This window comes from Nothoprocta perdicaria, unplaced genomic scaffold, assembly GCF_003342845.1.
Source record: "Nothoprocta perdicaria isolate Ctin4 unplaced genomic scaffold, notPer1 scaffold_104, whole genome shotgun sequence".
Classification (NCBI taxonomy): domain Eukaryota; kingdom Metazoa; phylum Chordata; class Aves; order Tinamiformes; family Tinamidae; genus Nothoprocta; species Nothoprocta perdicaria.
This window is the reverse complement of record NW_020454139.1, coordinates 1,202,669-1,224,542: the sequence shown is the minus strand read 5'-3', so window position 1 is coordinate 1,224,542 and position 21,874 is coordinate 1,202,669. Positions and strand designations below refer to the sequence as shown.

Genomic DNA, 21,874 nt, shown 5'->3' with positions numbered 1-21,874 from the left:
GGCCACAATCACTGTTCTGTAAATTAAATACAGGCTTAATGTTTATATGYTTTTTTTTTTTTTCTCATTTTCTTCTAACTGCAGTCACCCGGCAGTAAGTAACAGCTTATATTGCAAAACAGAGAGAGTCGGTCAAACAGGTCTACCATTAATAAAGCCAGAAACACATATGAGGAGAGACAAGATGTAAAATGAGAATCAGAAGACCAGACAGGAATAATTCCTCAAAAAGATAAACATGCAATAAATTATTTATCTCAGAACCAGCAAGTGTTGCAGAAAATGCGAATGAAATCTGGAGTCTACAMGAATGGTTATACTCTACGTGAATGTCAACAGGTTGAGACATTTGCCCTACACAAATGAAAAAAAAATGCAAAGTGGGAAGAGTTGTTTATAGGAGACAAGGGAAAATATTTAAAGTAATTCTTTATATATTTTATAAAATTTAGTAGGTAGAAAAACATGTAGCAGTCAGGGACAGAAACCTGATTCTACAAAATTTACTGCACAGGCTGTACTTTGAAACTGTCATACCCTAGACTCACGCTTTCTTCAACAACCAACATGCACTATGACAGGTAAAGATATTAAAAAAAAAAMCMAAAAAGATATCAAAAAGAACAGATAATAATAAGTATGCTGTAATAGGTTTTGGTCTATACGATGTGACAGCATCATTGATCAGTCAGGAAGACCAGTAACTCTGCTGACTTACAAAAAATCGTGTCCCTACCTCTTCCTCAGTAACCCTAAACATCTCCTATATTCAACTTATATTTACCAGAAAACACTTTTTTTGTTAATCTTTTAAGAGTTTGTTTAAACACGAAGCTTCCTYAGAATAATTGATATGCTTGATGTCATCAAGTCAAGCTAGGGTCTTCCAAAATAAATGAATGACAGGATTCCAAATCCTGTGATAAAAACACAGGGGTGAGATTAAGTACTGGGATACATTAAAGAAGATCTGGGATAAATGGAATGCTAAATACATAATATAGTTACTGAAAATGCAGAAGACAGAATGAAGACTGATATGGGAGAATGTGATGACAAAATTAAATCAATCCAAAGAAAGCTGAAGAATTAAAAAAAAAAAAAAAAAAANAAAAAAACCTAACCTAAATTAAGATATGGTAAAACTATAAGGGAAGCTTATTGTAGCACCATCACAGAAACTCATGCTATAAGATCATATTGTTTATGAGAATTTGAAAAGAACAAGGGCAGAAATCAGATGGAGAAGCTCAAGAAGGAAACTGAATAGGTTCTCCAAACAGAGACAGTAAACAGGAAACACAGTGCATTTAGTATTAAAATGGAAAAGCAGGAGCAGCACAGTTTTTTTTAAGAGAGGGAGAGTTAAAAAATTGAAGARGCAACAAAACAAGGGAATAGATATAAGTAAAATCAGACAGTATGGTTAATTGGTAGGAAGTAACAACCAGTAACGTGTAACTAGTACAAAAGAAAAAAATGTTTTCCTCAAAGTTATAGTACTATGTATACTAGCTATATACAAAAGCTACAGCTGTTCTGGAACTGCAAGCAAAATTTATTTCTTTAGCTAAATTTAAATAAATAATCAAAAGTAAATGAAGATACAATAAATGAAAAGAAGGCATTTTAGTCCCATTGCTTCATGTTGCTACTATGAAGAGTTCAACTATAACMCCCATTTACTTCAAGGAATCACCTGCTTTCTTGWTTGAAAAAAATAAATATTTATGTCATTATTGTAGCTTTCCTGCATCCATCCATCTTGCCAGTTTTGTGCAACTACTTGTGCTGATATGTACATGCACAAGTACAACCTCTAATGGTGGGGTTTGTTGCTTTTTGGTTTGGGTTTTTTTTTTAATAGATAAAACTGACATATTTCTCTCACAAAGAATGTACAACAGCAACTACTTCTCTGTGAAATGCTACCAAAACTCATTTAGATCTCCTGTATAGTATTTTGTCAGAGAATATTCAGTAGGCTTATGAAGAATACCAGTCTCAGCTAATCCAAAAAAAAAATTAATAATTCATATTGCATATGGTTAGTTTAATATTCTCTATTGTGAGACCGATCTGATTAAGATGGAAAATTCAGTAGCATTTAGCTCTTATAACTCAAACTCAGATCAAAGAAGTTTTTAAAAAATATTTAAATATGCTTAATATAAAGATTTTTCTTCCTTTCTTCATGTTTTGATCCTTTTTCACCAAGAACTTGCCACTTGACATAATTTCATCTACATTGTGAATTTCTTACATTGTACTGCATCATTACCAGAAACATTAGAAGGTGATATGCAAACACTAGTGACAAACTTAGAATAAGAGGTAACGTGTTTCATTTTTATGTAAGTATTTTACAGTTCCAGATCTACAAAAGTATGCACAGAAAGTACATGATACATTGCGAACCTCAACACACCATTTTTTTCAAGGATGACAGTCATAGTGTGTGAGTGTAGTGTTTAACACCATCCTGAGAGCACTGTGCCACTACCAAGGATTTCTTCATCTTTGTCCCACAGGCATGTCTGATGCCTGTGTAAGCCTACTTGCTATTGTGCTACTGACTGTATTGATATTTGGTATAGAAGAAATAAGTAGAATAAACAGAATGAGCTAATTAACATGCTTCCCAACAACAGAAAAGTATATCAGAGCACGAAGTACGGCACAATATCACATAAGCAAATTGGACTGAAAAAAAATGATGATTCACTTATTATTGACTAGATAGYTAATGTCTTTCATCTCTTAGATTGTGTGAGAGAACATATATATCTGTTCCTAATTTAAGGAAGAAGCTGCATTATTACTACTATTAATAGACGTACATGGTTGTAGTTTTTACTTTGTGAATTTAATCTTATTTGCATAAAAATATAATAATCATAACTGTGGTTGCTGCAGTCCCCCAAAAGACTACATAGAAATGGTGAAATTTAATCTTTAAAAGGAAGGCCAGTAACTCATTTTTTTGCTTATGATTTCTCAAACTTGAAGGAAAGTAATCTCTCTCCATACAGTGGCTATGAGAAGAATTGGTAAAACAACTTCAACCACAAAATCAATCAGATTATGAAAATGTATCTGATTCACTCCTMTTTTCCAAATCCTTGTATATTTCTACAACTGTAACTATGCTTTCCAGTCATGCCAAAAATCTAGCTATTGAGCTATGCTTCTCTTCATCTCAGACATCTATTGCATCATTACCCACCATATTCTATAGATGCTGATTCAGGAGCAAATTTAGTTCCAAGACACAAACCTGTTTTCCTATTTAATGTCAAAGAATAGTCTTATCTATACAACTAATAGGGTCTTCCATTAATAGATTTCTAATCAGTACAATTAACAAGGAATCTAAAGACAATATCAAACCTAAGGGAAGCACTGCATTATGAAAACAAAGGCCCTAACTTGTAAATTTAACAAAACTGTGGTAAGCTGGCTATGGAGTTCAGAATCTTTTCTTGTCTTATTATCCCTCATATTGATTGAAGTCTCTCCACCTTGAAATTGCTGGTGAGGACAAATCTATTGAGTCTCATTAAATCCAGCAAAGCAATGAAGTCCCCTGAGTTTTGGGGACCACTTAAATAGATACTATACATTTTGGAAGAATATTCCCTGTCCTTAAGGATAAGAAGAGTAGCTGCAATATCAAAGAGATATCTATTTGTTTCTATAAATGATCTCACCTAAATAAGTTATTTTAGAATATAATATCCTTAATATTTGCAAGAACAATGAAGAAAAATAAAGGAAAAAGTAGGAGTATGTCAGTAAATCTGTACAACTTGATGGGACAGATTATACATTTTCACATGTATCCCACCCACTGCAGTTGGGCTTGGAAGAGAATTTTTGGTCCTSAACGTAACCCAGTGAAGGTTCATGAGCTTTATCTAGTTTATCAGAAATGTAGTTTATTTTATTCAGCCAACTGTTTCGTACTACACATTAACATCAGCACAATGAGCAGTTTTTGCTAAATGGTGGACTGTTAAGACAAACTATGTCAGCCAACCAGACTGCCTGAGCTACAGCAGACACTGCCTTTCTGACCACTAACAAAGAGGTCAYTGATCTTCCTGTAAGGGACAATATATCATAGGATGTACACGCTGATAGGCTCCATGCCATCTGGAGCAATAGGAAAATATTCCTTTGTGAATATGTCTATGGAATAGCTGACACGTCCTTATCTAGCTGTTGCAGCCAGCATATTATTAATGCATGGGAGACAAACAGAACGCACAAGTGTCTGGAAGAGYTTCCCTTCCTGTTTCAAGGAAAATGCAAGCGTTGTATTATTTTGCTTGCTGAGTCTTCCAAAGGTCTTCTCTGACCTCAGCAGGACTGTGCCTCCCATTTGGAAACGATGCTAAATTGAAGCAGTTAAGAGTGGATACTCTATGAGGCTTATCAACCAATGCACAGAACAGGAGGTTCCGACTTTTGGAAAGACTCCTCCCTTCCCTCTGCTGAAGTTAGGTTCTCTCATCTCAGTTTGGCACATGTATAAGGTCTATTGCATTTGACTTACAGAACACAATTCCTTTTCTGAATATTTTTACAAAGATGAGAACCAACAGATTGTTTCTTCATACTTTGACCAGGAGAAATACTAAAAGATGGCTTATCAGTTCCATACTAGTCACTTTTGCTGGAGTAAATGGGTTGTCCTTGGATGCTTTAAAATGAAAACCTTAGTCCTCTGTGCTGGAAAAACACTGAATTCAGCACCTTCAGAAGAACARTTTTAGGGCTATTTGTGATTTGAAGTATTTGGCAGGTATCAAAAAAATGGGTATACTCCAAAGCGCAATATCTTTGTTCTTGTTGTGCCATTAGGAAAGATAACCTGCCAGCGTAGGTTTTGTCTTCCGTTAGGAAAGACTAAGAAATGTTAACTAGTGTTCTGACATGGCCATGAATCTTATTCCAAACTTAATTTATACATTTGTCATTACAGCTATATTAGAACAGGTATAATCACCAGTTTTTTTGTAATATTTAATAAATCATACCAGCAAAAAGTATTTTTTCCATAGCAAGTTAAATTCTTCCAAACTGAAGTAAGCCATACTGTCAAATCCACTACCATGTGGATACCATATGGGACAAAGTTGAATATTTGTTTTTTGAAAAGGCACTCACAGTGCAAAGTTTGAGAAAACTTTCCAAAATTTCCAGAACGTATGTAAAGGTTGTACATATCTATGTCTTCTACCTTGCTGTTCTTAAAACAGGTGAAACCCTAGCTTTAAGTTATTGCCAAAAACAGAAATTCTAGATAGTACAGATAGTTCTGACTATCAGTACTCCTAGCATTCATCAAACACAAAATAATATAAATATATATATAGGAGAGATAGATATGTACTTACAGATCACAAATTTTTGAACTTGCTATCCATCTAAAAAGCTATCACAGTAACAGTTTTTCAATTATTTTTACCACTGAAGATTTTACCTCTGCATTGAACAAAACAAAACAAAAACTTTTAAAACAGAAAGACTGTTTATGCTTTACAGAAAGAGGTGATTTATGAATGAAAGGAATGTAAAAATCTAATCAAATTTGAATCGGAGAGAAAAAAAGAAAAACAGAGAACAAATTAGGCAAAGTAGTTGTTATGTTTGGCAATTCACTCCTTTTTTTCTTTTAAATGCAAGTAAATCTTACTTTTCAATCCTGATTAACTGAACATTAACAAATTAATAATTATTAATTGTTAATTATGATTATTATATTATAATTATAATTAGGGCAATAATTATAGGGGTTATAATTAGGGAAAAAGTGCCCTGATACTCTACGAACCATATTTTAAAAACAACAAGGATCTCTGTCTGAAAGGATGAACAGAGCATAGTGCTTCAACGACTCTGCCCACTGATATGAGGCAGACAGATATTAAAATTAACTTGAAAGAGACATACTTTCTGATATGAAATTGTTTCAGCTGTATGGGCGTCTTCTTGATCTTTCAGTACTTTTTGTGCATCTGTATTGAGAGCCTGAAGCTCTTGGATCATCTCAGCCTGCTGTGCTGTATGCTCAACGTTTTGTCTGTAAAGATTCTGCAGCTCCAGTAACTCCTTCCTGTGCAAAGCAAGCAGTAAAAAGAAATTAAGCAAAGAACAGCAATGCTATCAGTTAAAAATTTGTGTTTAGATAGTTTTATTGTAGATAATAAATATCCTATATGTACTATTTTTTCTATTAATTGCCTTATAAGCACTAAAAAATTAGATATATGACATTTATTGCCTCCGTTTGGGAAAAAAAAGTCTACAAATCATGTTTTTAAAAAAGTCTTTCAATTTATGCATGAATGCTCTGATCTCTTTGAACAGTTCTGGTGTCAAAGGGATGACACTTGCACTGGATCTTGAAGGTCTTTTCCAACCATAATSATTCTGCGCTGTTATRATTACTGCATTGGCACTTTCTAATCACTATTCTGTTAACTCTTTAGCAGTTATGCATCAAAATGTAAAACACTTAGAACACAAGTCTGTAAGGTAAGTTTAATCTTGTTCTGCTAAAGTTGAAATATCACAATTAAGATAAAATCTTTACTTAGATTGCATAATATGTGCAATGTTACTCTGTGTTCTAAAATGGACTTGGTACTTGGATATATCTGATAAATTATTAAAAGATATTCTATCTGAGAGTATACTATACCTCAATAACTACAAAGCAGGTGAGGAGACTTTGGAATGTATTACACAAGATGATATGGTAAAATAACACATTTAGAAACCCTCCGACTTAGAATTGTGCTGTAATGAAATCTGAGGATGGATCTATAATAATAAGGTTGCTTGATAATCTTACTCTACTTCAAATAGATACCAGAAACTAAGGCAGAAATTAAAGATTAGTAACTCTTAATTACGATATACCATTATTAAAAGTCTCAAATACTTCTGTATTACATTTCAGTTTACTTTATTAGTCCCTTTTATATACCTTCTACTTAATTCTGTTTAATGTACAAACACATTTCAAACCAGTGTGAAATGCAGACAGTGAAGTTTTCATCTGTCACTCCAGCTCATGTATTTGTTGACAACCTGCAATCACAGAATCACAGAACTGCAGAATGACTGGGGTTGGAAGGGTCCTCTGGAGACCACCCAGTCCAATGCCTCTGCACAAGAAGGGTCACCTGCAGCACACTGCACAGGGCAGCATCCAGGTGGATTTTGAGTATCTCCAAAGAAGGAAAGTTTACAACCGCTCTTGTCAACTTGCTCCAGTGCTCTGTCACACTCACAATGAATGCCTCTTGTCTGTCCTAGTGCTGGCGACCACTGAAAAAAACCTGATTTCATCTTTTTGGGACACTCCCTTAAGATATCTGTTTACCCTGATATGCTCTCAGACTTCTCTTCCTCAGCTAAGCAGTCTTTCAGCCATTGCTCACAAGGAAGATGGTCAAATGCTCTACTCATTTTTGTACCCCTATGCTACTCATCTTTGTAGCCCCATGCTGGACTCTCTTCAGTAGTTCCATATACCTCTTAAGTAGCTCAGGATACCACTGGCCCCAGGACTCCCAGGACTTGGACTGCCAGGTCCTTCTCCACAAAGCTGCTCACCAGCAGGTCAACCCCCAACCTGTACTGGTGTACAGGGTTATTCCTCGCTAAGTGCAGGACCTGGCACTTGCCTTTGCTGAACTTCACAAGGTTCCTTCCTGCCCATGTCTCAAATCTCTACATTCAAATCTCTACGAACAGCAGCACAGCCACTTGGTGATTCCATGTTGACTACTACTGATCACCTTTTGGGCACCCATGATTAGAGATGTCCAGGAAGAGCTGGTCCACCATCTTTCCAGGTGAGGATGAACAGGAGAATCCTGTGGTTGCAGAAAGCAAAGCCCTGTTGCCAACACCAGGAGCTCAGCCAGTTGTTAACCTGTAATATCCATCTACTTCTGCTCACATACTTCCCTCCCACTGGTAGGATTAAGGAGCAAAAAAAAAAAAAAAAAACCACTATCCCCATAGTTGTGAAAACCATTTTTGATGGCATCCAGTTTTCCCTTGATATCATTTGTGCCCTCATAGAAGAGCAGCAGAGGATAATAAGTCAGATGTGTCTTGTTAAAGACACAGGTCATGGTAGCCGTTGTACTGACACCTTATATTTGAGCTTCTGGCAGGCAAAAGGCCTCACCAGACAAGAGGTCAGATAGATGCCTCCTTCCCTTGCYGCAGGGTGTCACCACCAGCAATTCCCAAGCATTCCACTGAATGCTTGTGGGTCAGGATTAGCAGGAAGCCCAACAGTGAGATGTAGTGTCTATTATATACCATCTGATCAGGAAGACCAAGCACTGAGGTCTTCTTCAGACTACCAGAAGCAGTCTCATTTTTGCAGGCCCTGGTCCTCAGGGCCAACCTGAGTTGCCTGTTGCCTGCTGGAAGGACAAAACAGTTCAGCACATGCAACCCTGGAGCTCTCTGGAGTGTTTGTATGACAACCTCCTAACATAGGTAATCAAGGAACTGAAAAGGACAGATGCTCTGTTGGACCTCATGCTTACAGCAAAGGAAGAACTGGTCAGGCACGTGAAGGCTGGGGAACACCTTGGCTACAGTGACCATGAGATGACTGTCTTAAATATGCAGCACTACTCTTAAACATTGAGCATAAGAAAAACGTCTGTGAAACTTTATATAAAGCTTAAATCGCTTCACTTTAAACCTTTAGCACAGTCCTAAATTCCTTCTGACTTGTAAGGCCTGACTAATTAAAGTATGAAAGCCAGACTTTCTAAGACTAGGGTACTTAGCCTCTCCATTTTTTTTCCTGTTACTGTCGGTACTTTTTGACTCTCAGACCTAATGATAATTGTAGAAGTGTGAATTTTAATCCCCATTGCTTCTTAAWTAATTGCAATAATCTGTTAAGGACCAAAACATATCAGAGGCAGTCTGCATAATTTCTCACTCACCAGCATATGTCCATAAGTTTTACAGTTTACAAAACAGAATGGTATGAAAATATATTGCTTCACGAAAATACCTCTAACATAAGGTAGCATTTTCTCAGTGCAGTGGCTGGGGAGATTTGGAATTACAGCTAAAGCATGAGATACTTGCCTTGCTCTYGTCACATCATAATCCTTCTGGGAGAGTTCTTCCTGCTTCAAAGCTAGCTGAGATGACAACTTACTGCATTTACTGTGCAACTCTTTCATTTGTTCTCTTGCCTCTGTTAAATCATTCTCTAAATTCTGCAAATAAAGCATTTAAAATATATTGAAAGCAGTGTAAAAGAAAGCTAAAAATCTCGTGTATTTATGTTTGTTAACAATGCACTTGCATACACATCCATATATTTATTGCTAAGTCAATGTACATATATCTTTGTACTCATGTGTGCATTTCTGTAGCAGTATGAAACACAAGCTCCAGCACAGTTTCACATGTTGCTAGTTCCTGCCCACATCCATTGATGTAGCTCAATGCCTACATCAGTATCATTACACATAGACAAAATTTCTTGCTCTGAGGCAAACATTCCAGGACAGAGCAACAGCGGGAAATGACTATATCTTGATACTGACATACTGATATCTCATTTATTGCTAGTGGCAGTTTCTACTCTGTTTGACTAGAGACTTCGTTAAAGAAATAGCAAAATGAAGACTTTTCTCTTTCAGCAYAGACATCTCAAATATTGAGCATATTAGGATATTTTTAGAGTGAAATCTTTAGCCAATTTCCACAAAATCTAACTAAGAACAGCATATGGCCCTCTATTTCAGCTTCTTCTCGTTGTTTCTGGCAGGGCTGCACAACTTTATAATAGAGAAGCAGCCTATATAAACTASAGGAATCTCTTAGTTGGTGTGCGAACAGGCAGCTCTGATCCTGTCTGGCTGAAGGAAGGAATACACAGGGGCACACATGCACACACATGCACCTTATGCTAACTAGCATAAGGTAAAAGAGGATTGACCTGACCCACTGTCCTTGGGAAGTGGGGACTGTGCAGCAAAATAGCTTTTATTACAGATTTCATGCAAAACTGGATTTCCCTGGTTTGAAGGAAAACCAGGTTGCCCAGGGAGGCTGTGGAGTCTCCTTCTTTGGAGATCTTTAAAACCCGCCTCRATGCCGCCCTGTGCCCTGTGCTCTGGGTGTCCCTGCTGGAGCAGGGGGTTGGASTAGATGATCCCCAGAGGGCCATTCTGTGAGTTTGTGTGATTCTGTGAAAGGTAAATAATGAACTGCCTTTAAAATAACTTAGAAGTATGTTATACATGTTTGGACACATAAGCATACTAAGAACCAACCATTTTTCATCACATCCTGTTAATAATATTAATGTACATTTTGTGAAACAGCAGAATTCATGAATGAAGTAAAGCTAATTGTTTCATTCCATGATAAGCCTCAATTTATATACTCAGTGAATCTGATGGATGAGTCATCATTTGATCTTGAAGACTGAGTAGAAAAAATTACTCAAAATTGCTTTTACTCAAGCAATAAAAAATTCAGAATGGCAGGTGAYAGATCATCCTATTGACACAAAAACRTTGAAATGTCATCAACTATTATCTTGGTGTCATAAAGTATTCACCTTTATAACTCACAGCTAAGTATTTGCAAGGTGCTCAGGTGCACAGCCCAGTGCTGTTTTTTTTTTTTTTTCCAGTAACTAGAAGTTACTATAAAATGTGAGATTATTTCCCAGTCACAACTTCTAACTTAATAAATATAAAATTTGAAAGTTTTCCTAAATAAGTTCTATTCCCATTTCTCTCACAACATGCTATATAGTATTTTTCATGTGAGTTGTATGTGTACAACAAACATACAGTGCAGRGTGCGGTACAAAGATGAGAAGGCAAAAGGCTTTGTCATTAGTATACAAATGTATACAAAATCACATGACAGCAGAAGTTAAAAGCACAAAAAAAAAAAAAAAATCATCCATTGACTCACCCTAGATTTGAAACTTTTAACTTCAGGTTTTAATTTCAACTAACTGTAATAATTTAATCTGATAATGGTTGATCCTCCTGGAAATTTCCTGTAAGCAGTACTGAACGGATGAAACCCAGGTTAAAAAATAGTGCATGGACTTGTGCATTCCACTGTGTTGTGGAAACACAGGTGAAAAAAAGTGCTTGGGTTGTGCAAATAACTTGTACAGTAAAATATCATATATTCATTAGAATTTATCATTCAAGCTTCTAATATTACGAAATATAAACTTTTACCTTTAAACTATGAGTAACTTCCTTTTTTAAAATTGTGTGGAATTTATGTTACTTTTTATAGAGAGTTTAGAACTATCTATACTTGATCTTTAACGTTTGATCTTTTAAAGCAGCATGAAATACATTTAAACAAATTAAGTACTATTTAAAATACAAAGTTGAAATTTCTAAAAAATTCTTTAAAAATTTGGATGGAAGGGAATGACTATGAAAAGCAAAAGAGACATCATTACATGACATGTTTCTTTAAAACAACACTGAAAGCAAATCATGCAAAAGAAGTCTACTTTTAGCAGACTTGCACCATATGATTTCCATACACTCGGGTAGTAATTGAGGATAAAAAAATACAGGAATATTTTAATCACTTCAAGTTCCAAAAATACAACTTCAGGAAATGAAGAAGCCAGGTGAATTTCAAAGCACACCAAATACGAAAAGCTAAAGACATTGATAAGGTCCGAGGCAGCACAGTTCACAGCAAACCACATTCCACAAACCGTGTTCCACGTTCACAGAAAACCACAGTTCCACGTAGCAGTATCATGTATCTGTAGCTTCAAAATGGCTAGACACTTTCTAACACTGTAACTTCATTTTCATCTTGTTATACATCATTACTGAGTTAAAATATTTTTTCTATGCAYGTTACTGATTTTCTTAAGTTCTTGCATGCCAGTAAATCTCTCATTTCTCTATAAAAGAGATTTTCTTAAAATCTTATGTTTTAACAGTGAACAGCCTTTACGTTTCTTTAGCAATGTTATTTTTAGACTTTAATTTCTTTAAGAAGTCCTTTGCAAACTAAGAAACAAGAAAACAGTAGAGTCACTCTCTTTTATAATTAATAGTATAATTAATTAACAGTAAGGTATTCTGTCTTTCATAATGTTGAATATATACCTTAATATTCATAAAACAATTATTATAAAACTATTATTATTCATAAAAAATATTCATAAAACAGGCAACCTAACCATAATAGTGTTCTGTTCTGCTTTGAAACAAGTTTGATTTTTTAATTCAATTTGGGTTCTGGTAGGCCTGGAAAAAGTGACACTTCTACACTGAAAACGATTTTTAATTCTGATAAAGTAAACTAATTGCATTTAGTTTGTGGAAGGCCACTTATCCAAAAGGAGACCATGATTCATGGCCATGATTCATAGCCCTTGGAGAAGCAGTGCTACATAGCTCTTAACCATCTTACACTTATTTTAAAAATAATTTTAATGTCAGTTATCAGTTTACACTGATAATGTTTGATTTTATTTTTCTAGGGATATAGAAGACTAGTTTGAACAGTTTCTGTATCTGTCATCTACAAAAGTCATCTGGCATCCTATATTGAATTCTGGAGCATGTCTAGTAACAGAAGCGAGGAAGCCAGATACAGAGAGGTAAACTCAAAGTTTGAGCAAATATTTGCAAGTGGTGTATACATAAAAGTAGAACTGAACTACAGAAGTAACATATTTCTGTGTGTTTTTACAAATGCTTACTTACCAAATATTGATCAAAAATAATGAGAAAAAACACACACTCCTGCTCCMTAGAGGTCAAACGCAACAGTTACATCATACAGATAGTATCATAGTAATATGCTTTTCAAGTCTTAAAGCAGTCTTGGGAGAGGAGAGAGGCCCCACTTTGGCTAATCCTGTCCCACAGCAGAGGGATGAGGCCTCTTGTCCGATTGGAAGGGGTGAAAACGCAGCCACCCCTCTGTGGAACCAGGCACCAGCTGCTCCCAGGCCTCTGGCTCGCAGCCCCACATCCTGCCATGGGCAGCAGGGGGCCCTTGCTGCAACACTCTGCCCCACACAAGGGCGGCCATAGGTCGTCCGGCCTTGCTGGGCCAGGCGCGCCCCAGGCCGGAGCCAGCAGYACCTCCCATGGCCGCTGACCTGCCCGTGGGGCCGGCGAGCAGCTCCAGCCCCACAGCCGCTCCTGTCYGCAGGTAAAGTTCAATCTGTAAACAAAACGCCCTGAAAACTGCTCTTCTGGCAGCTAACAAATATATCCACACCTCAATATATTTAATATTTAAATATGCCCATCCACCCATGCAGATRTGGCATCCTAACTTGGTGCTGGAATATGTTTTGGAGTGTCCACCACCTTACAAAGAGTTGAGATGTATGAGATGCACCACTCCTCACACCTTGTCTGTCAGCACTTTAGCGTGAAAGATCATCAGGTTCATCAGGCATGACTGACCCTGACTGACTGTCCTCAGGTGTCTTTTCCTTCATGTCCCCTGAAAATGTTTTTTAAAGTACTTTCTGGATGGTTTTCCTAGGATCTGGAGTAAGGCTGACCAGCCACTGACTTGTGGATCAGCCCTTGCGTCTTCCCTGGATACGGCCCAACATTTGCTTTTATCTATTTACCCTAAACCTCCCCCACTCACACAACATTTCACAGACGATAGGGCAGCAGTCCCAAGGAGACACAACCATCTCCGAGCACCACTGCATCCTTATTTGGTCCAACTGACCTAACAAGCTCTCCCAAGTAAGCCCCAGCTCCTACACTGCTGGTACGTCCTCTCCATCAATCCTGCCTCCAGGGACAAAGGCTTGGAGGGCCTTCTTGGGGAAGACTGAGGCAAAAACAAGGATACCTCAGCTTTATCTATGCACTTCTATCACTGTTCTCTTGATTATTGAGATTGTACTTTGGTTGGAGATGCCCTYAGAGATGCCTGACACAATCGAGGTATCTCCTGTTCTCATTCTGCCACCTYTGTAATCGTATAGTTATGGCACACCTTTCTTCAATGAGAGTACCTCATCAGCCATGAGGATTGATGCATTAAAAATTATTCTGACCATTTCACTGGCGGTGTGGATAGCCRTAATTTTCAATAATTTATCAGATATTATAAACAATGCATTTGACAACTTGCAAATTAAATCAGCCTAGTACACACTAGTGGCTTTCCCCTGCTCCTTTTTCAACCCCCACAAGGATCAAAACACCACACTGTGTCCTGGAAATGCTACAATCTTTTCATCATAACCACTCTAAGAACCTTGATTTGCAATAACATTACCTCCCATGTTAAAAGACTTGAATCAAACTCTTCACAGAGGCTTTCCATCAGTATAACAATCAGAAGTGTCACCAAAACCAGTAATTTGATAGTGGGAGCCAAAGATGTCTCTGTGCAAGAAGCTGAATGGATAGTTATTATGCTGAATATACCAGAAGGTCATGTAATTTGATATTGCAAAGAAAATAGCTTAGTGAGTAAGAATTCATTAGCCAAGTTGGTGGGGAGGAACACTATAAAAACATATAAGCAGCCATTAAACACCGATACCATGTCTATGTCTTATTTCTCTCATGGATATTTAAAAAGAACATGCCAATTTTCATCAACAAATTTGTAACCCAGAGTAACCTATTTAAATAAAAAATGTAATACTCTTCACAATTTCTGCAAAAGAAAATATAATTTTCTTTTTAATTTTATCAGAAAATGTAAAAATAATGTTTTAACATATTATATTCGCTAATAAGGCCTCTCCGAGTGGAGCCCTCTGGAGGCTAAGATAACTGTAGTCTTGAATAAATTACAAACTTTTAAACATTCTTCCAAAACAACAAATTCCAGCCTACCGCAATCAAATTATAGTTAAGTAAATTATACATTGAGAAAAAAAGTCTCGAATGATAATACTTTTATGTTTTTATTATTTAATATATATGTATTTTATCTTAAAATGCAGTATCTTTTATTTTTTAATGATTACATTTTAAGATGACTATTTGAAGTCAGATTCCTGCTTTGCAACATCAATTTTTAAAAAGCTATGGGTCTTAAGTGAAGGAATGTAAATGAATGTCGGTCCCCACTGGTAGATTTGAATATATAACTTGTTATTTAAAGAAAATAACTTGTAGTGCAAATGTCCAGAGAAGTTAGTTCTGAAATAACATCCAGGAGTCCATTCCATTTCGTACCTTTATTTTGGCATCAGTGCCAGATATTTCTATTTTCCACTGTGCCTCCTGCTTCCTCAGTTTCTCCAGGTCATTTAGCAGGTCAGCACAGCGTGTATTCAATCCCTTATTTTCCTCCTCCAGGTTTTTTATAACCAGTCTATTTTGCTCTTCCTTCTTCTGTGTGCACTCCTTGGTGTCCTGTAGAACAGTACCACAAGGGCCGATAAACAAAAAAAAAGGGAGAACTAATCAGCAAATATAAACTGTGCAGTTTTACCCTCACAGCAGCTTCTTCTATATTTGATGGCCAAGGTCACCTGTGTACTTTTATTGGCCTCTTTCATGCAGGTGGAAGGGTCATATTTTTTAGCTGGATGACAGCTTTGATGAGTACACATTTGCAAAGAGCCCATTAATTGATCAAGCTGCCTTTGATGCTGTCCCCAGCTATTTTTGAGACCCACACAGACATATCCTCCCAGACCTCGGCTTTATCAATTAATAATGCCAGTCCCATCAGAATCTAATTACAAGAAGCCACATCTTCACACTCCTACTTTCTTTGCTCCATTTCCATCATTAACTATTTATCTGAAAGTTATAAAGCTTGGATTCTTGGCTTTAAAGCATCTTCCTCAGAGTTGGAGTGTGAAAAAGCTGTGAGGTACAGCAAGGCCTAAGGCAATTTTTTCTCCAAGCTTGTCACTTTCTGTGCCACAAAGGCTGACACTGCTTAAAGAACAACTTCAAAGCTACAGTCTTATAAAACTATGTACAAGTCAATATACCTTAAGTTCTTGGCTTTTATCTTTAAGTTTCTGGTTCAAGTTACTCAATTCATTCTTCAAATGGGCATTTTCCTCATCTAACACAATATTTCTCTGTTTTAAGTTGTTTATCTCCTGCTGGTGTCCCGAGAGTCTCTATTAAAAATAAAAAAATAGACAAAAAGCAATTGTAAAAGAATATGCATGTTCTCATATCACTTTAGACACAAATCCTGTGTCATAAAACAACGTACCAAATGTTATTTCATAGCTTTTTTTTTWAAATTCACTATTGCGTAAAACATAYTTGAAAATGCATCATCATATAACACTGTGATGAAAACGAGCAAGACAGCATCCTGCTGTCACCAAACAAAGAAGCCCTTAACTACAAATTTAGTCAAGCTTAGAGTGGTGAAAGCAGCCATCTGCAGAAATTGTGGGGATTAAGAATGCTTTTTCTTTTTTTTTTTCTCCCACTTTTAACATTTCAGAAATCTGGCCAAAAATAAGATTTGAACATTCTCCAAATTTTGTGGAAGTAATGAGAAACAAGTATTAAGTGAAAAAAACAAGGAAGATTATGATACAAATAGTTATACAGAAGATATTAAGTCTAAATGAATTTGCTGCTTAAGGCAAGTAAACCAACACTGTTGGTACACACACAAGAATTTACTGTACTGTACATAGCAAAATCTACTGGACATTAGTAAAACAAATCCAACTTTCTGTACTACCACTGTACTCTGTTCTTTTAAAGGCCTTCATACTCTTAACACTTTTAGGGTTGTGGATGTTGAAACTTTGCATTCCTGCTCAGCAGCCCAATTTAGTTTCATGTGTCACTTCCTCAGTTTCTTCAACAAAACAGGGCTTGATTTAAAATATTTTCCTAGTAGTGACACTTAAACTATAGAAAGGAGCAGAGGAAACCTTTGTCTAAGGCGAAAACGAATCAGCCTTGAATATTCTGATCCAATTAAATATTATGAGATGTTTTTCTAAAAAAGTATATGATTAATCTACAATACTGTCGATTAATATACTACCTAAGATACTACCTAAATAAAGATACTAAGATACTACCTAAATAAAGGTTTATTGAAATAATACCTCCTGTCTGAAAACAGTTATTTCCAGTTCATACATATAACAGGCATGATGAAAGAATGAAAATCTTGAGAAGAAAAGGAATTAAAGAAGAAAACATCATATAAAAAAACACAGGAGTCAGATCAGGAACCATGTACAACAACTATTAATTTTAAACCTACATCTGAGCAAAAAGAGTCACTATGTGACCACTGGACTCCAAGTAACACGGCCACAACTAGACACGTCTGTGCCTACAACAGGTAGCAGCCCTTCCTGCAAAGCARCCTCTGGAGACATAAGCAGAGCTTGCTCAGCATGCTGGTCACTGTCAGTATAGTATGTCAGTATCCCAAGCACTCACATTCCACACAGAAATTATCCACTATGGAAGAAGCACAGAGTGATCCTGCAGTTCTGAAAGCCTGAATAGCAGTGTATCCATCAGCTTTTCCTCAAGGAAGGACTGTTYTCCCTTCCTACTCTACAAAAATAATAAACAAAAATAATAAAAATATTACTAAGCACAAAATCTTTAGTGAGTTATGTTGTAACATTTGTCCACTAGCTTAATACCAAATCTTTTTCAATATTACAGAGATAAACTGTCTCAAAAGCATGATTTACACATATTTAATGTGAAATTGAAGCTGATACAAGTAATTTCTTCAGCTGAAATTTTTTAAGCAGCTCACGAGCTTCTGTGGTACTCTGGCACCAGAAAAATGTAGTTGAGGATAGGCGGTGACATTAACCTGTATGTTTAGCAAACACTTTGATGTCTTTAAATGTATCTATTACTTTATATTTTCTGGTATTGAATCTACTTTCATTTTTATTTGCATTTGTTTTACTGAGACCTTATTCTAACTTTGCTATTCCACTTTGAATCTTTCTCTTCCGTAGTCCTCCTCCCTTTTCCTACATGACATTCTCACTTTTTCTGCTAGTATATTTTGTGCTCTCTTCTACCATCTCCCCCAAATTTTCTCTATATACTGCTCCCTTATTTTTTTATTAATTCCATTTGTTTCTGACCAACACAGTCATCCACACACTACCAGACAAACAATAAAATTTATTACAAAGTGAAAAATGAAACATATGCTATAGAGAAAGCAAAATGTCCAAGCAAAAGTTTGGATATAACTATTCAACATATTGAAAAATGACAGAAAATACAGCTCAATTCTGCAGCAAATATTAAAAATATTAAACAAATGCTAAAAAATAAAGATATTTAGTAGATAGTGTCAGAAGGCATGTGTGGGGAGAGGGACTTTCTACATAAAAAAGTTTTACTCTATCAAACAACAACAACAAAAGATTCTCTTTTTCTATTTCAAAAATTGTTAGCAACCACTGGGGAATTTAAAGAGTAGAGCAAGTGATATAATTTTTAATAACATTCTTTAAGAAGTCAGGAAAGAAACTGTGAATGTGACCTAAAGAGAATGAAAAAATGAGTGAGTGGGATAACCAGAAGAAAAAAAAAGGAAAATGTAGAAAATCTGTATTCTYGTATCCTTTTATTTTTTAAATCCAATGCGAATAATTCAAAGCAACCAATCAATCAAATAAAAAAAAATCCCAAAGGATTCCATTAATACACCTTTTTACTAACAGTACTGTCACATAAAGACAGAGAAATCTGAAAATACAGAGCTGGCCTGTATCTAACACAGTCTTTAATTCTTAATTTAAGCTGAAACCTACAGCATAGTTGCCTACTTTTAAAATACAAATAATTCTCCTACAGAGACTTCATTCTGCATTGTCATTTTACAGACTGTAGTCACAGTTTTCCTAAGATACTGAAATTTTAAAATATTATTAATGAATTCAGAATAGCACAGACAATTAAGTGTTGATTTAAACACACTCATACACATGCACTTGTACATAACGATCAACATACACAATTTTTGATGTATGCATACATATACTTATAAATAGTAGGCACACATCATGAACCACCTGAACATACAGGAAAGGTAACGGAGTAAATATCCATTTGTGCATTTTTATCTTTTACATACAAATTTTTTTTATACTCATGTAGGGTAAAACCAATCACTGGAATATATCTTTTTCAGTAAGAATGTCTGTATTTCGATCTTCAAAAGGCAGATATACTGCCAGTACACCAGCAAGTGTTTAGTAGATATTAAGAAAAGAATAGGGATATGAAAAGACGCAGCTGAAGATGATGTTAGAACTCTCTGTTTGGAGGCTCCTGACACCAGGCTTAGTCTTAACTAATCCAGAATGAAAATAACAACTTTTCAGAAATACAAAAATAAAACTGTTGCTGAGATAATTTTGTCACATCTTTAAAAAAATAAATGAATCCACATCATCATGGCAAGCACCAATCAAGCAACTGCTTGCCTTCCCCTAATCAACAGGTCATTACAGAATTTTAGTGAGGAGATTTGTGACTCTTCCTTCTTGCTCAATACTGCTTTTCTACACACTTAAAATCTACCTTTGTAGCTCAGTCTTAAGAAGGTTTTGAAAGATTCTGCTGGTTATAAATTGACTTACAGAGTTAAAAATAACTCATACAAACTCAAGGTTCAGATCCAGCTCAGTAAGGCATCTAAAGTCCGGGTACACAAACCACACAGTGTTACTACTTTGTTTCATTATACACTGTATTGACGTTGTGATGGAGACATATGTTTTTTATATATGTATTTATTTATATATATTTACTTTTGGTGTGTGTGTGTGTGTGTGTATATATATATACACCACCACACACACCAAAAGTAAAGTCACAGAGATCTTAGGGTCTTACTTAGAATGGAATAGTTTTGCAAGAGTTTGGAAGGCTAAAGGAGACCTAARATACACCATCAAAAACAAAACTAGATTTTCCCAATGTTTGTTCTATATCACCGAGATGGATCTTTAAACCAAAATAAACTACATACTGCAAAGTAATGGGACAGATTATCCTGAGTCGGATTGCATACTAATTGCTTATTCTAAAACCTGACCATCTTAAGGCTTTAAACAACTTTGCCTATAGCTATTGCTAAGGTTGAGTTTTATTTTGTTTGCTTGTAATAGTAAACTCACCAGACGTGCGGAAACACTTCTGCTATCTTTTAAAGCATTTTATCCTGAGTACCACTTTGTATCATCTTACTCTAAGGAAATGAACTTTTCCTCTCCTACCTGCTCATTTCAATGCTTATTAAGAAGGCGAATATTATTCAGGAGCTATGGCTGGATAGAAATAGCAGTAACAAAAAATTTCTTAGATGCAGACAATTAAGTAAACTATTATCTGCCTTTGCCTGTGCAGATGTTTTTGTACTTGCTTCCTCAAGCTATGAATTACCTTATATGATTGTGATATGATATGATGATGTTATATAATTATCTTATGTAAGAACAGAAAAACAGTAAAGGTTAATTTCTTAGAGGAAATCCTATTGTGGTAGGCAAGTGAAGCAGAAATCAAATAAAGTAAATAAATTAATGAACAAATGCATTCATCCAGAATTCATTTATTTCTACAATATCTACTTGTTTTGTCTAAATACCATAAAAGATAGGGTTTTGCTACAGAAGAATAATCTCACAAAATATTGCACTGACTGCAATCATACTGGTTCAAATACAGAAAGTGTTTTACATGCTTTTGATGGCCTGATACTCAAAAACTGTAAAAAATGTGTATGATTGATACAACCACAGTAGACTTCTGAAAAATTTTTCACAGACAAACCTGGAAATACAGAAAAATTGTAATCTAGAAGTGAATTTGCTCTAATAAAAATTAATCTGCTGTTACCCTTTAGTTTAGCAGATAAGAGTCAAAGAGTATTCCTTGTGTACCTGCAGCCCAGAATGCTGCAGGCAACAACACACAGAAACAAAAAACATTCTACCTAGTGAAGCAGGTCTTTTGGACAACTGTTGTTCTAGGACTCATTTTTAGCCTTTCCCACTGCACAACAGTGCACACTGTACAATATTACTTTTTTCTTACTAGTATCAAAGTATCATAGTATCAAATACTTTGTCAATAACTGCAATTATTGTCAATAACTGCAGAAATAATTTCTTGATCAGTATTTAATACTAATAAATATGCAAATTATATTCACATTTAAATTAAACTTGTTATCCAACATGAATTTAACATAGCATACTACATTATGTAAGATATTTAACATGGCAGTGGAAACACATCATTTGTGCTAGTAGTCTGTTTTTCAAAATAAAAGAGTTAGCATATTAACTATTACAAGTTATGCTGAACTGCTAGGGCCTGAACCACAGGCCCAAGTCAGGGTTGACTTACAGCTGAATACGGCTCTGCTTTTTCAGAAGTACACAGAACTCGCCTGTAAATCACTTCTGCTGGCCTGCATGTAAGCTCATAAAATTGTAACTTTTGCAGACTCTCAGGCAAGCGTTTTTGACCTTGTAGGAAMTTTCCCACCTGAAGCTGGGGCTCTGGCCAGGTCCCGGTGCTGGATGATAACGAAAGTAGGACATACCAGCTATTACCACTAACAAAGAAAATGCAACTTTTGCTGATTTGATCTTATAAAAGCTGGAAACTCTTACAGCGACTTTGGAGACCTCACTTACAGGTGGACACACTGCATAAGACCTTCCATTGCTGGGAAGGCTCCAAATCCTCGCTGCAACAGGGGCTCCCCAGACACTGCGGATCTGGGTGACGGCAGCGTATTTAAGCAATTGATGTATCCTTTTCTTAATCACTATTCTCTCTCTTGTATAGTAATGGTTAAGTACTTT

The 21,874-nt window shown here is 35.9% G+C and overlaps 1 protein-coding gene across 1 annotated transcript in view; it reads right to left on the bottom strand.

Annotated features, from left to right (window-relative positions):
* Nucleotides 1-21,874, bottom strand: part of CNTLN (centlein) — a 173,480-nt gene that overhangs the window by 116,497 nt on the left and 35,109 nt on the right. Inside the window, exons 4-7 of the mRNA XM_026044024.1 lie at nt 16,016-16,150; nt 15,246-15,425; nt 9,142-9,275; nt 5,959-6,121 (exon numbers count right to left, since the gene is read on the bottom strand). Of these exons, the coding sequence (XP_025899809.1) occupies nt 5,959-6,121; nt 9,142-9,275; nt 15,246-15,425; nt 16,016-16,150 (612 nt within the window). The remainder of the gene's footprint in view (nt 1-5,958; nt 6,122-9,141; nt 9,276-15,245; nt 15,426-16,015; nt 16,151-21,874) is intronic.